Below are 14,640 nucleotides of genomic sequence, written 5' to 3' on the forward strand. Positions count from 1 at the left end.
GAGGTAAGAACCCATGGTTTCTGGGCTAGAGAGAACTGTTCTGGGAACATAGTTCATGTGCCTCCCAAGGCATCCTGTTTGGGAAAGGCAGGACCCCCCCTCCATTTAAATGTGAGGATAAAAAAAGATTTCACTTCTGTGCACTGTAGGGGGCAAATCCTGTGGATATATAGCTTCATCTTTGTCTGAATAGACACTAATCTAGCTGAGTTATCTCTGAAAGCCTTCTGCCAGTAAACCAAAACTGAACAAGGAGACTGGTGAACTAACATACTCAGCTGAGACTAGTATGAAACTAAATACCATCTTCCAATCATTCTGGTATATCCACTGGGATGGCAACCAACTCTCACTTTGGCTATGACTTCCCAGTACTCCACCTCTCATCAGCAGATGAGGTGAGGTGAGGCTTACACAACACCTCTTCATCCTCTCCAGCTTATCCCGACACTTGCACAGAAATATACAAACTGCTTTATAGAAACACATCCGTATATTCTACTACTAGCAGGTGTGGTCCTTGCCATCATGTCACCCTGAAGTGGCTCTAAGGGGCAACCTTTAGTGGTATTGCTCCCTTCAGGGTTTCTGCCACCAGAGGCATCATTGTCCAAGCCAGGCTGTCTCAACTGAAGTGTTCTCCAACAGACAGACAAAGGCTGGATACCAAACACTCCCAAGAGCACTCAGAGGGTTCTCAGCTGGCAAGCAATGAGTCTTCACTTCAGGGCCAAGCAGGCTGCAATCTAAGTGGTGGAGGAATACGGAATAGCTGCAGAACAGTGATTCTTAAAGGGTGGTCCTAGGGCTCTTGGGGGTCTCCCAAGACCCTTTCAGCAAAATCAAAATTATTTGTCGGCCTATGTTGAAAAATTATACAATATTAAAATCTCATCAAACAATCATGAGAAGTGGCAGTAGCAGCAAATACATTAATTTTAATGTTTAATACGGTAAATATAGATAAATATAACCCATATAAACAAAAACTCTTTTGGGGTCCTCCATAATTTTAAAAGTGGGAAGGGGCTCAGAGAAAAACGTTTAAGAAACACTGCAGTAGAACATCAGGAAAAATTAGAATAGAGCAAGTTTGGTCTAGCGGTTAAGGCTCCAGGCTAAAAACCAGGAGACTGAGAGTTCTAGTCCCACCTGAGGCATGAAAGCCGGCTGGGTGACCTTGCACCAGTCCCCCTCTCTCAGGCCAACTCACCTCACAGGGTTGTTGTTGTGGGGAAAACAGGAGGAGGAAGGAACATTAGGTATGTTCGCCACCTTGAGTTATGTATACAAATAAAAAAGGCGGGATAAAAAAATCTTTAAAAAAATTATCTCACCTATTCCTTTGATGTTTCATACTGCTGTTGCTGCTTTATTTTATCAGCCTATATCTGGAAATCTATGACTAAATATAATTTATTATAATCTAAAAGCTTTTGAAAAATTCACTATTGCAAAAATAACTGTAAGGAATGTGTAAAATGGTTCATGCACAAACCGTTTCATACACAGAATAATTTTAGGTGATCCATGCACAAATGTACGTATATGTGCACGTGTAGTCTGGTTATGGAATGTAATGGGGCTGTATTGGTCTTGGTAAGAACAAAAGCACAGCTATTCTGATAGGATGCTTTGGGTGGGGTAGAAGTGGGAAACCACCAAAGAGGTTGATGTTGGTAGCGGAGGGGAGGGGAGAAGAGGGAAGTGTTGGTTGGGTCGACGGGTATGCCGCACCTGGACATTAGTAGTGGTTGAGGGGATACAGGAGAAGGAGCTACGCTTGATCTTAGTCAAAAGGCCAAGAATATCTAAATATAGTCTGAAAAACACTTCTTACCATTTTTTACTTTTCCTCTCCTTTCTCCTCTTTTGTGCAAATTGCTCAGCTATCTTTATCCCAATTCTTTCCCCCCTGTAATATTGTTACTGAATTGTAACCTCTAACTGGTCATTTGATCTGATCTGATTTTCAGGAGGAGGAGTTGGAAACATGGAGGTGGTAGGTAGGCCAGTGGGAGTTCCTGTGGGAAGAGGGAACGTGTACTAACCTTATCTATTGCTTGCCTTGTAAAATCACTCTGAGATCCCTTTGAGTTTTGCTTTAGCCAAAACTAAGAGCAAAAAGACTTCTGGATTTTGTCTGGGCTGAACTGTGGCTAACCTGAAATGGCTCAGCAGAACTTCCGGAACAGAACATGTTTGTTTCAAGACTGAACTAATTTCTTCACATCCTCAGCAATCATATACCAGAACCAGTTTTAAAAATTCTTAAATTTGAACAAAGTGATGCATCATCAGGAAAAATTTAATATCTATATCCATAATAGTGGTACTGTTTTACTGAGGTATTTTCCAGCTAGAATAGCCTTTGATTCAAACTCAACTCCTGGTGAGTAAAAGGGCAACATACTTGGGTTGGTGCTCATTTTCATGGCTATTTACAAGGACTAGGCTGTCCGCCGTTGAAGTAAATAGTTGACATTAATTTTGTGCCAACCTTTGAATTTTTTGGAATAACGAAATATACAGAAAACACAGAAATATGTATTAATTTACTTTACTGAAATTCAAAATAAATGTAAATGTTTAGGGTAGCCTTCATAAAACAAATTCATTTTCCAACAGTAAAATAATTCTGTATTCGTATTATGAGTGCAGAGGGGTTGGGGGAGGCTGTACAAATCCTTTAAAAAAAGTGTTTTGGAACACAGAGAGCACATACAACTGCACCTCTTTTCATCATAAAAGTAGCCATATCTTTTCCAAGCTCGTAAGACTGTATCAGAATCTGCTCCACATTGCTCTCATCACACAGGTACGTATGTATTCCAATTCATATGAACCTCACCCATCATATTCAACATTCTTTCAAACTGCATAGTTGTTCAAATTGTGAACTCAAGATAATAACACATTTTCTGAATTTTTCCAAATTCTTAATTTTTACATATAAAAATGCAGGGCTATATAATTCACACCTATATTAATCAAAGCATATCATTACCTGGTTTAAGTGCTTTTTCTAAACCTTTATAATAAGCCCAATTTTCAGGATTTCTTTCTTGCAATCCTCTATAAATTTCAGCTGCCTCTTCCAGCCTGCAGAGTTGTAACAGAAGTTCTCCTGTTAAAGATGCAGAGTTATCAATCAACCATGATAGGGTTTTGTCAATGAAATCTATGTTCTAATTTCAATTTGCCCCAAGTATCTCCTTATTTAAGAAAAAACTAAGTTTGCATACATAGTTTTGTTGTTGTTTACTCGTTTAGTCGCTTCCGACTCTTCGTGACTTCATGGACCAGCCCACGCCAGAGCTTCCTGTCGGTCGTCAACACCCCCAGCTCCCCCAGGGACGGGTCTGTCACCTCTAGAATATCATCCATCCACCTTGCCCTTGGTCGGCCCCTCTTCCTTTTGCCCTCCACTCTCCCTAGCATCAGCATCTTCTCCAGGGTGTCCTGTCTTCAATATGTGGCCAAAGTATTTCAGTTTTGCCTTTAATATCGTTCCCTCAAGTGAGCAGTCTGGCTTTATTTCCTGGAGGATGGACTGGTTTGATCTTCTTGCAGCCCAAGGCACTCTCAGAATTTTCCTCCAACACCACAGTTCAAAAGCATCTATCTTCCTTCTCTCAGCCTTCCTTATGGTCCAGCTCTCGCAGCCATATGTTTACTTGCTTTAAACTATAGCATGAATCCAAGAAAAAATTTACTTGGACACACCAGTTGTCTCTTCCAGGAAAAAGAACAGATTGATGCACTTACTGAAACGCCATCTAATTGTAAAATATTTTAATGGAATAAAAACAAATAACTCATTCTTACAATTCAAAGCATTACAGCCAGTACAAAAGCCAGCGCAGTGTAGTGGTTATGGGGGCATCCAAGATCAAGTCCAGCCTCAGCCATGAAGCTCACTCTCTGAGCTGGCCATTCTCTTTCAGTCTAACCTACCTCACAGGGTTGTTGTATGGTAAAATAGGAGAAGCATTATGTATGCCACCTTGAGCTCTTGAATGAAACACACAATGTAAATCTAACAAATAAGCTAACAAATAAATAAATATTGGTGTTTTCTTTTAAAAAAGCCAAAACTTTGGTTTAATGGCTGCCATTTCACTGAGGTTTCCAAAAACTTTAACACAGTGGTTGGGATGCTTTACAGTTATATATTCACTATGGTATCTAGTTGAGTAACATTTAGCTAGATTTGTTGGATTTAGCTATACAAACTGTGATCAGTTCTCTCCTCAAGGGGCATCTACTAGATGAAATAGGAACAAATCAATTTTCACCAATTTCCTGTTCTTCTATAACTGTATAGACAAAATGTGTCCAAATTTAACTGTTTTGGTACCAGAATCTGTTAAAGAACTCCAGAATGTTTCATTTTTCCTCCAGGCCATTCTAAATTGACTATTCTGGGAGTTGTTTAAATGTTAATCCTCCGCTGCTGAAAAAGGACTAGATCACCCCTACTAATCAAAACAGCCAGGAATGTGTAGTCCAGAGAAAAAAACAGAATGTTCTGAAATTCTCTGGAACACTCCATTCCTGGAATGGCAGATTTTTGACATTTCTATTTGACACCTTCATGAAAAGCTATTAGAGGGGTAGGAAACTAAAGGGTCTAATAAACCTTGATCTAGTCAACGAATACAGAAAAGCACAATTTGTTGGTCAGAAAACCACACTTAGTTTGGTTCTCTGACCAAACTAAATGGTTTTCTGGAGCATGAGCAGAGCTAAGACAAAACTGAATTTAATTATTCACTATAATTTCCCATTTTTGTCACTTTAAAAATTACAACTTGGTAGCAACTTTGGCAGAGCTCTGAGTGCGCCTCCACATAAAATGGAAGATACCTTCATTTTGAGGAACACAAAGTCTGCAGAAATTTACCTTAAATAAATGAGTTTTATTCAATTCTTCCACAGCTATAGCAACTATTAAGGGAAAAAAAATCAACTTTGGGCAATGATAGTGAAAGCCATGTTGCAAGCATGTAATTTTCCTGTGCCTGTCAATGTGTACCAGGAAATACAAGAACTAATACTGGGGTTATGAGGGTTAGGGAAACTAAGAAAATAGACGGCTTTGGTAAGTCAAACTGAAGGCTCAAAAATGATGTCTTGTTCAATTTTCAGAATATGTACAGGTAAACATATTTTACTCAGGTTTGAACTACGCTATATTACATTATAAAATTTAAACCTGAGACTGGTGTTTACCAGCCTCATTCCTTCTAGTTATCAAACTATAAATAATTTGTCAGAACATTTGACAAATTATTTCTATTACCTATAGAAAAACATATAATATTATCAGTAGCACTTTGAACTTCCAGATTATAAAGTGAATTGGCAGTGATTTTATTGCTCAGACATTTAAATCAATCATACAACAAAAAACATTTTTATTTGTAAAAACATTTAAATGCAAGAGAATTTTAATGGCCCAGTTACCTTTAGTTTCTTCAACAGCTAACTTGTCACAGATCTGCTTTTCATAGGTTCCAAGATGATCCAAAGCTTCTTTATAAAGTCCTGCTTCCCGGAGAACTTGATTCTGATACAATAGCAACTCACTATACTCATAGTCTACTTTATCAGGAGATGTCTACAAAGGCAAAAAAAAAATTGTACTACTCATAATTTTAATTTCAGCAACACAAATAAGAAAAAAACTCATATATTAGCTTCAATCCAACAGGGGATATCTATATTACGTGGAAGCATATACTGTATGTGGATTGCGAGATCTGATCCCCATCTACACAACATTCCTGCTTCTTCTTGAATGGTAACTGGTAAAGTAAAAGCATCTGACACCATCCTTCATTTTTTACAGTTATGCAGATGTATTAATACAGCCTAAAGCTATATACAACATTCCTAGATCAGGACTAACTTTTTGTTTGATTATAATCTGCCTACATTACTTGGAATAGATGGTATACAAATGTCTGTAAAACCCCCCCCATAAATTTACAGTTTTGATCAACAACTCATTAAGTTACACATAAATCTATGTAATACCTGCTGGGTCTTCCTAAATTCCTCCAAAATCTTTGCTGCCATTTCATAGTCTTCTAGCAGGTGATAAGCTATAGCATAGCCAATCCATGATGCTCTCTGCGCAGGTCTAAGCTGAAGTAACTGATACCTAGTTTCCTGTATAACAATAATAAATAACAAATTAATATTCTAGCCTTCTGTATTAATTACTGAATTCCACAATATCTAGCAGGAAATCCATACTGCTGCTGTTATACTTTAACAGGTTGCATCAGATAAAGAAATCAATGCCTTCTAACTTCACTAATTATGTTTCAATATTTTTAAATCAGAAAGTGAGATAAAATATGTTTAAATTATTGACAAGAAGGCACAGAGCCATTTTGCATCCTGATTCTGTGATTTAGAAAACAGCTTGTTTTGACTGAGATAAAACCACAGATTATTCAATTAAATTCAGGATCTGAGTCGAAAACAATCAGAATTCAAAAATTTGGAGACACAAACAAAGAGAATAAGGAGATGAAGCCTTCTTTAAAAATGGAACATACTTATGCTTTTATTTTTGACAGAACTACAGGATATTTTAAGGCAAAGTTACATGTCTGTTGCTGTAATAGGCTAGGCTTATCCAACTGCTAATCAATATGTACTTATGGTTTTGTATATGGCAATTTTTATAGTTTCGGATCACTTTAGAGCTAGATACCTGTTTTTTGAGTTGGGGACAGAATTAAGATTCCCATTTGCAGGTGAAAGGTAATTTAACACATATACCCTCCACAAATTATTACAGGTAATTCTTGACTTATGACACCAATTGGGACCAGAATTTCCATCACTAAGCAATGCGGTCATAAAGCGTAAATGCATCGAATAGTGACGGCAATCCCCACAGTCCTGATTGCCATCATTAACTGAATCCCACAGTTGTTAGGTGAGGCAAACTACTTCCCTGCTGACTTGGTTGTGGGAAGCCAGCAGGAAGTGCAAGTCCTAGGTGGCTTGCAAGCAGGCTGGCAGGCAAGTAAGTGGCTCCTGCCAGGTGGGGGAGGGCATGAGGGGGGGTGCGGGGAAGGGTGTGTAACGGTAGGGGAGTGCACAACGACCAGAGACGGTGCACAAAGTTGCAAGGGAGGGTATGCAAGGGTGCGAAGGGGTACATGAGAAGCATGGTATAGGTCAGGGAAAGTGTGTGAGGGGTGAGAGGTGTGGGTCAGGGAGGGTGAAGGGGGTGCACAAGGATGCAACACGGGTCAGAGAGGGTGCATGGGGGTGCGAGAGAGGCGAGGCAAGGGTTGGGGAGGATGAGTGGCTGATGTGAGTGCAGAGGGGTTGGGGGAGGCTGTGCAGGTGGGAGAGACTTAGCCCAGTGACTTGCAACCTTCTCTGCCGGTTTTCCCACTGACTTTCTGGGGAAGCCAGCATGGAAGGTTGTAAATGGCGATCATGTGATTGCAGGGCACTGCAACTGTTCATAAGTGTGAACCAGTTGCCAAGCGCCCAGATTGCAATCATGTGACCATGGGGTTGATGGAACAGCCAGAACTCCGAGGACCGGTCATAACCACCTGTCATGAGTGCCGTTGAGCTGAAGTCATCAGCGCAATGGCACACATGACAATAGCAAGGAAAGAGGTGAAGGGGCTCAAGATAAGTAGCCATCAACCCACAACGACTAACGGCCAACAAACAATAACTAAACGGATCACGGAGCACACCCAAGCCATCAGCGCCAATACAACGGAGATCGCCCAGCTGACAGCAATCACCGGATGAATAGAAAACCCGATGATGGGCGATCCCGGAACGCCAGCGGGGCCTCACAACCCCTCACCCACCGGCAGGGCAACGTATTGGACAAAGGGGGGTGACGTGACCGCGAGTGAGGGGGCGCTGACCGGCGCGGGGTATTTAAACCCCGCACCGGCGCGCTCCTGTCACTCTCAGCTTTTTTCTTCCGACGCTGTAACTGCGCTGTGAATAAATCAGAGCCTGATCCACGAACCAGTGTCTGAGTATTATTCAGAGGCAGGCAGCGCATGACACCACCATTAATTCAGCACCATTGTAACTTTAAACAGCCGCTGAACATATGGTCGTAGGTTGACGACTACCTGTATTACAATCAGACCCCTTGACAAACTATTCTCTGGGATGAGAACATATTCTCATTTAATGGAGAAGCAGAAGTTAAAACAGGCATTTCTGTGACAAAGTTCTACTTTTTTGCAGCATGCTGAATTATGCAGAAAATTAATAATAACCAAATCTCATTCTGAGCACTATAACAGGGTCCTGCTTTGCCTCACTAAATCAAGAATTCTACCAAAAAATTGCCTCCTGATTATTTAAATAATAGTCACATTTTGTGAGATGGGCGGCTATATGAGCATGAGGAATGAATGAACGAGAAAAGCCATTTTTTATGAAACTTATAAAACATTATTGAGGTTTGCTCTTCACTCACCCTGTAACCTTCTAGATCCCTCATTTGAATTTGTAGCAGTGAAAGGTCCCTCAAGATTTGGAGATTGTCCTTATCCCATTTCAGTGCATTTCTATAACATTTGATGGCTTCATCATATTTCTTGTCTGATCTCTGAAGAAGACCATAGACATGCCAGCCTGGAAACTCAGTTAAGGATGTGAGTCGTGGAGCAAATGAGAACAGAAGTGACTGAACCCATTTCAGTAAGAACAGAACAGAACAGAACAGAACAGAACAGAACAGAACAGAACAGAACAGAACAGAACAGAACAGAACAACTACAAAACTTACTACAAAATGTATTGGAAGAAGTCTTACCTACTATACATAAATGAGTTAGTATACCACAAAATACTATCAAAATGTCAACGTCAATATAATTATGAATCAAATCTTATCAAAATATCATCAAAATGTATTTATTTAAGCCACTGTTAAATACAAATAGCTAAGTGGACTAAACTTTTACAGGCAGTCCTTGCTGAACCACCATTTGTTTAGCGACTGTTTAAATTATGTTATGACAGTGCTGAATGAGGGAGACTTACGACTGTTCCTCATAGTTGCGGCTGTTGCAGCATCCCTGTGGTCATGTGACCGTGATTTGGGTGCTTGGCAACTGTCTCGCAGTTACAATGGTTGCAGTGTCCTGAGGTCACGGGATCACCGTTCGCGGTCTTCACTGCTGGCTTCCAACAACCAAAGTCAATGGGGAGGCCAGCAGGATGTCTCAAATAGCGATCACATGACCACAGGATGCTGCAACCATGCAGGATTTGCCTAACAATGGCAACTGGAACTGCCATAACTGCTGTCGTAAGTCAGCAGTCATGTGACATCACACTTTACGACCACGTCACTTAGCGACATAGTTCCTGGACCCAATTACTTTCGTTAAGTGAGGACTACCTGTATAAGATCTGTACTGATCAGAATTACCTAAATATTGTAATTATAAACACAAAGCTGTGAAGTGAAACAATGTATTAGTGATTAAACATCTTAGTGACTAAAAACAATTTTCACTGTTTGTTCCAAACGAAGCATGTAGTATGACTCATCAAATATTTCACAGAAACTGTTTAGAATGTACATAAGGAAAAATTCAGCATTCTTTAGCATCTACAGAGTTAATATGGGTTGGTTTTCCTGCAAATACCTTTTCTCTTTTAAGTTTTGTGAGAGCCTAAGTTAGCTGATAAATGTATATCTACCAAAGAAGTGTTAGACTAAAGGAAGAATTATGTTGAAGAATTTTGCTCTTATCTACAAATTCTGAGGTTTGAAAACAGTTCATTTTTAACCACTGGGAAAATGTTCCTAAAAATTAAAATTATACAGGCATAGGCCTCTTAATGGGAAGACCCAATAAAATACTCAAAAGTTATTAATACTTAATAGCTCTACTTAACCAGCAGATAATTGTTTTTAGGAAAAACTAAAAAAAGAATAAAGAAACTATTAGTAGAATATTAGGGATAGTTTAGCAGAATAAATGGAAGAAAGAACAAAGAGAGGAAAGAACGGAGCAAAGGATCATTATCAGAAGACAAATGGGAAGCAGTGTGGTTTAGGGACAGGTGAAATCCCACCCATGGAACTGGGCCAGGACAGCAGTTGTAAAGCAAGAAGGAAATGTCTGCATACCAACAACAACATTTTGGGAGAGAAAGAAAATTATTCAAAATGATTTCTACATGAATCAAGACTTTACTCTATGTGTGAGTAAAAGAAGATGCAGAGAAGAGATCAGAAGGAAGCATTCTAGCCCTAGGGTAAATGTTCTGAGGAAAATTGCCCAGGAATTGTTACAGCTCCTACCAGCTCCTTCTCTAACACCATTTAGAATATTTCTAGCCACTCAGAGTCGTTGGGAGTTGGGTGGGATACAAGTTTAGTAAATCATCATCATCATCATCATGCATACATCAGCATATGTTCTTTTTGTAACAGATCTTTTTGTACTTTTTAAATTGTGTCTATGCATCCTAACTCCATATCCAATAACATACAAACCAAAGTAGAAAATTTCATTGAGTTTTTTCTGAAGGAAAAGATAGTGGCATGACAGGATAAAAGCAAGTAATTGTCCAGAACAAGACAGGACTAGGAATGTAATCTCTTCATATGCTTGCTTTCCTATCTGTATCAATAATGTGGTTGTCATCTGCAGTGTGATCGAGCAGCTCCTCTCCCTAACAATCACTTTCACATTTCTACAGGAGTACAAGTATTGTAATTCTTCACTATAAAAAGAAGAGTTAAGTAGCACTTTACATGCTACAGCATAGTCATATTTACATGCTTTCTTTTGCAAATTTAATCTATAACTTGAAAAGGATACAGACATGACTCTTCAAATCATTTCTTAGCCCCCTACGAACCAGTTCATATGCCTCATCTTTTTTACCTAAGCAATTTAATGTCAGTCCTTTCATAGCCAAGGTTTCTAAGACAAAAACATAAATATAAAATGATAATTTATATATGCATTCTACTTAGAAATCACTATCAGCAGATTTTAAATTTTAAGCTATTAAGTATCTATTAAATGTGGAAATAGGAAATATGTTTTGTTTCCTTAGTTAAAAAGCAAAATCTTGTTCGTTAGAAAATGTTTTCAACTTCTGTTAAAATAAATTATTCTTTAAACAGACCTACTTAGATTCCAAAAAGGGTAGCTAATTTAAATGATGTATATTCATTAAATAAGATGTATGATAGACCAATCAAAACTTTTGATATCATAGTGAGAGTTTGCATTATCAAACCACTAAACATAAATACCATATTTTATGAAATTATACAGCATATCTAAATTATATTTCCTCTTTCAAGCCTGACCTGCAATTTTAAATGGAACTTTTATGTGCAGGACCTGCAGGTCAAATCTCATATAATAGAAAAAAATTGTGATTTGCTGTCTCAAGTTATTCTCCTTTGTCTAAAAACAAAGGTGAACTAGGGTAGAAAAACATTATTACTAAATGATTTATCCTCTGTAGATAATGAAATGTTGAAATCAATTTGCTTTAGGAAATCAGTGCATGAAGTAAATCACTTTCTCTACTGGCTCAAGAAAAACTGTTCCACAGAAGAGCTAGAGTGGTTTGATTTTCCAGGATGAAACGAGGCATAAAAGCAGCAGACCTTTGTCCCAAATGCAAGACTTGGCAATCAAAATAAACAGAAGATGAATTAAGATTGGGTTATGGTCAGTAAACCTAGAAGACCCATTTAAAATCAGAAACCGCATGCTTTTATTTTTAATACTATCATATCTAGCACGGCTCCATGTCTGGAAGTTTATAAACTTAAAAGTAACCCATTGCTTGTTATTCTTCCTCAAAATCAGACGATCTTTTAGAATAAGTCATTTATATTTAGGTGTGTTTTGATGGCTGGCATAATTTTGGTGGTGGTGGTATATGGTACTGTGCTATATTGTTTTTATTAAATGTTTAAATTCAATGACAGTATAGACATACTAAAATAGCGTTTATGATTACTGAACATTCAGGATAAAATACAGCAGCAGTATTATATCAGTTTCAGAATTTAATTTAGCAACCATTCTAAGCATTATGCAGAAATCTGAACACTTACCCCCATGTTCTGCAAATTTTGGATTAGAAAGTATTTGTTTGCAAAATTTCAGACCGTTCCGGTACTGTTTGTGTTCATAGCACCTCTGTAAGGAGACAAAAGTCCAAACACTATAAATTCATATCAGGTTACAAATATAAAACATATGTAGATTCATCAATATACCTACTTAATCATGTCTAGCTATTATTTCTAATGCAGTACACTAGTAATCAAGAACACAATACTAAATAAATAAATGATGACAAAAAAGTGTCATTCCCTGGAAACTATTTGCCACAGTAATTCTCGCTACACCAATTCTTTGAGTGCAATCATTTATGCTAACAAAACTAATCAGAACTTTAGTTTATTAAAAAAAATGCAGCTTTCATTTTCTTGAAATTCTAGAATAACCAAATTTGCAAGTAGTTAAATTATAATGGTGTTACCTATATACAGCCTAGTTTAAGAACTTTGGAATGAAGTGAGGAAGAGATTAATCATTGCCAGGATCATAAATCAATTCTTTCTCCTCTATGAGATTTCTGCATCTCTTTACCTTATGTGGAAGAGGTACAATTGAGTAAAAATATCAGACTAGAATGCCCTTTGTTTTATTAAAATTAAATAGAATCTTCCTAATAATGATTTAAATAATTAACAGTCTTCTTGAGTAATTAAAGTCACAATTTAAATCAATTTGGTTAACACCAATTATACTCAATGGGAAAAAAATAATGTACTTTGATTTTTCCTTAAGTTTTTTCCATAATTATACCTATCACTGCTGACTGAACTTGAAATGCTAGAACCTGGAATAACCTGAATGAGGTTAAGAGATTTCAAAATTCTTTTGGCTACACCACTATGCCGTGATTCTATCAATGACTCTTGAAGGGTGTGCCCTAAAGTGTCCTGCTAAGCTGGAATAACAATAGCATGTTTTCAAATATACACTCAAGATGAAAAACAAAAAAACAAAAACAAAACAAAACACACTGAGGTACACATTAGACAAACCATATAAAAAATAAAGCACCACAACAGGATTATTTTTATAAGCCACTGACTAATTTAATTTGCTGTCCAAATGGCAGTTTTAACATACTAATTCACAACATTTAGGACATCAGGCATTGTATACTTACATAACAATATAAAGAACAAAATAATGTATGACTAGGGGTATATTATAAATTGGATCCAGAAAATCCATGTATTTGCCATCCCTTCCTGACTCACAAAGGCTGTCCTTTGGTGGATCCAGCTGAATGGGATGCACTGTGATAGGGGCTGAAGCAGGATTTTCTTACCTATATTGGTTAATCACCAATCTTGATTTCAATAAAAAACCCAATAATCAAAAAGGTATTTCTGAAAAATATTTTCCAGAAATTAAGGACAATGGCATTTGTTATATACAGCATGCCTTCACTCACTAGGATCAACAATATAGTTACAGCTCAACTTCAGGTAAAAAGAAGAAAGTAAGGAAAACATAAGAATAGAGGAAGACAAAGGAGAAACACAAGACAAAAACAAATATGTATATAATAGAAAAGGCAAAGTTGAGTCTAGATCTGATTTTAGCTGATCTTCTGATGTAATGACAGGAATACCAGGCAATAAAAATAGTCAGAGTAAAGGCACCCTCAAGTTGAGCTTGACTCCTGCTAACTACTGTATGTGGATACAGTCATGCAGTTTTCTTGCCAAGAGTACAGAAGTGGTTTGCCACTGCCTTCTTCTTGTATATTTTTTGACTCTGCAGTCTAACCTACAGTCCTGATATTCCCTTGTGGTCTCCCAACCATACCCTAACCAGGCCTGACTCTGCTTATCTTTCTGGCCCAAAGGCAGCCAGGGGTCAGCACCTGTTGCAATAGTCAATAGAAACACAGGAGTAAATTCCCTTCTGTAAAGTGAATACTAATTTAAACTATTTTGAACAATATATGCTGCAACCCCATCCATGACTGATAGTAAACCCTATTCAATAATAAAACTTAGAAGTTTGTATTCCTAGCACTATTCTGCACAAAAAGCAGACTCTGATTTTAAAATAATTTGTTAAAGCAAACTTGCTATATTATGTAATTAATAAGTAGGTAAAACACTTACACAAACTTGCCCCAAAGATCAAATATAATTTCAATTATCTGTACCTAAGTTTCTATAATATTCATGTAAAAAATTTTATTCTGCTGACAGCAGGTCCTCTTACTTTTCAAAATCATTTAAGAGGCAGACTTTTTAAAACACGCAATGAAAGCAGATAAATTAAAATCTTTATTCAGAAGACTAGACCCATATGGTACAGATCAGATGGGTGTTTATAAAATATTTGCTAAGCATCTGGGAGGGGGAAACGTGTATGCTCTAAGCTCTTATCAACTTACTCTTCTCTGAACATAATCATTATCCCATTAATTTTGTAAGTTCTTAAAAGTGTGCCAATAATATCCCTATAGATCTAATGAGCATCTAAAGCCAAACTACTGAGCTTTGATGACAGTTACATCTTTTCTACAGACTTTTTC

The 14,640-nt window shown here is 37.6% G+C and overlaps 2 protein-coding genes across 3 annotated transcripts in view; one reads left to right on the forward strand and one right to left on the reverse strand.

Annotated features, from left to right (window-relative positions):
* Window positions 1-14,640, forward strand: part of LOC134502095 (uncharacterized) — a 161,460-nt gene that overhangs the window by 53,121 nt on the left and 93,699 nt on the right. The window lies entirely within an intron of this gene.
* NAA15 (N-alpha-acetyltransferase 15, NatA auxiliary subunit) overlaps window positions 1-14,640 on the reverse strand; it is a 49,191-nt gene that overhangs the window by 28,045 nt on the left and 6,506 nt on the right. The window contains exons 2-7 of the mRNA XM_063310538.1: window positions 12,119-12,203; window positions 10,857-10,961; window positions 8,492-8,649; window positions 6,043-6,177; window positions 5,470-5,623; window positions 3,008-3,127 (exon numbers count right to left, since the gene is read on the reverse strand). Of these exons, the coding sequence (XP_063166608.1) occupies window positions 3,008-3,127; window positions 5,470-5,623; window positions 6,043-6,177; window positions 8,492-8,649; window positions 10,857-10,961; window positions 12,119-12,203 (757 nt within the window). The remainder of the gene's footprint in view (window positions 1-3,007; window positions 3,128-5,469; window positions 5,624-6,042; window positions 6,178-8,491; window positions 8,650-10,856; window positions 10,962-12,118; window positions 12,204-14,640) is intronic.

This window comes from Candoia aspera, chromosome 8 (assembly GCF_035149785.1).
Source record: "Candoia aspera isolate rCanAsp1 chromosome 8, rCanAsp1.hap2, whole genome shotgun sequence".
Lineage (NCBI taxonomy): Eukaryota > Metazoa > Chordata > Lepidosauria > Squamata > Boidae > Candoia > Candoia aspera.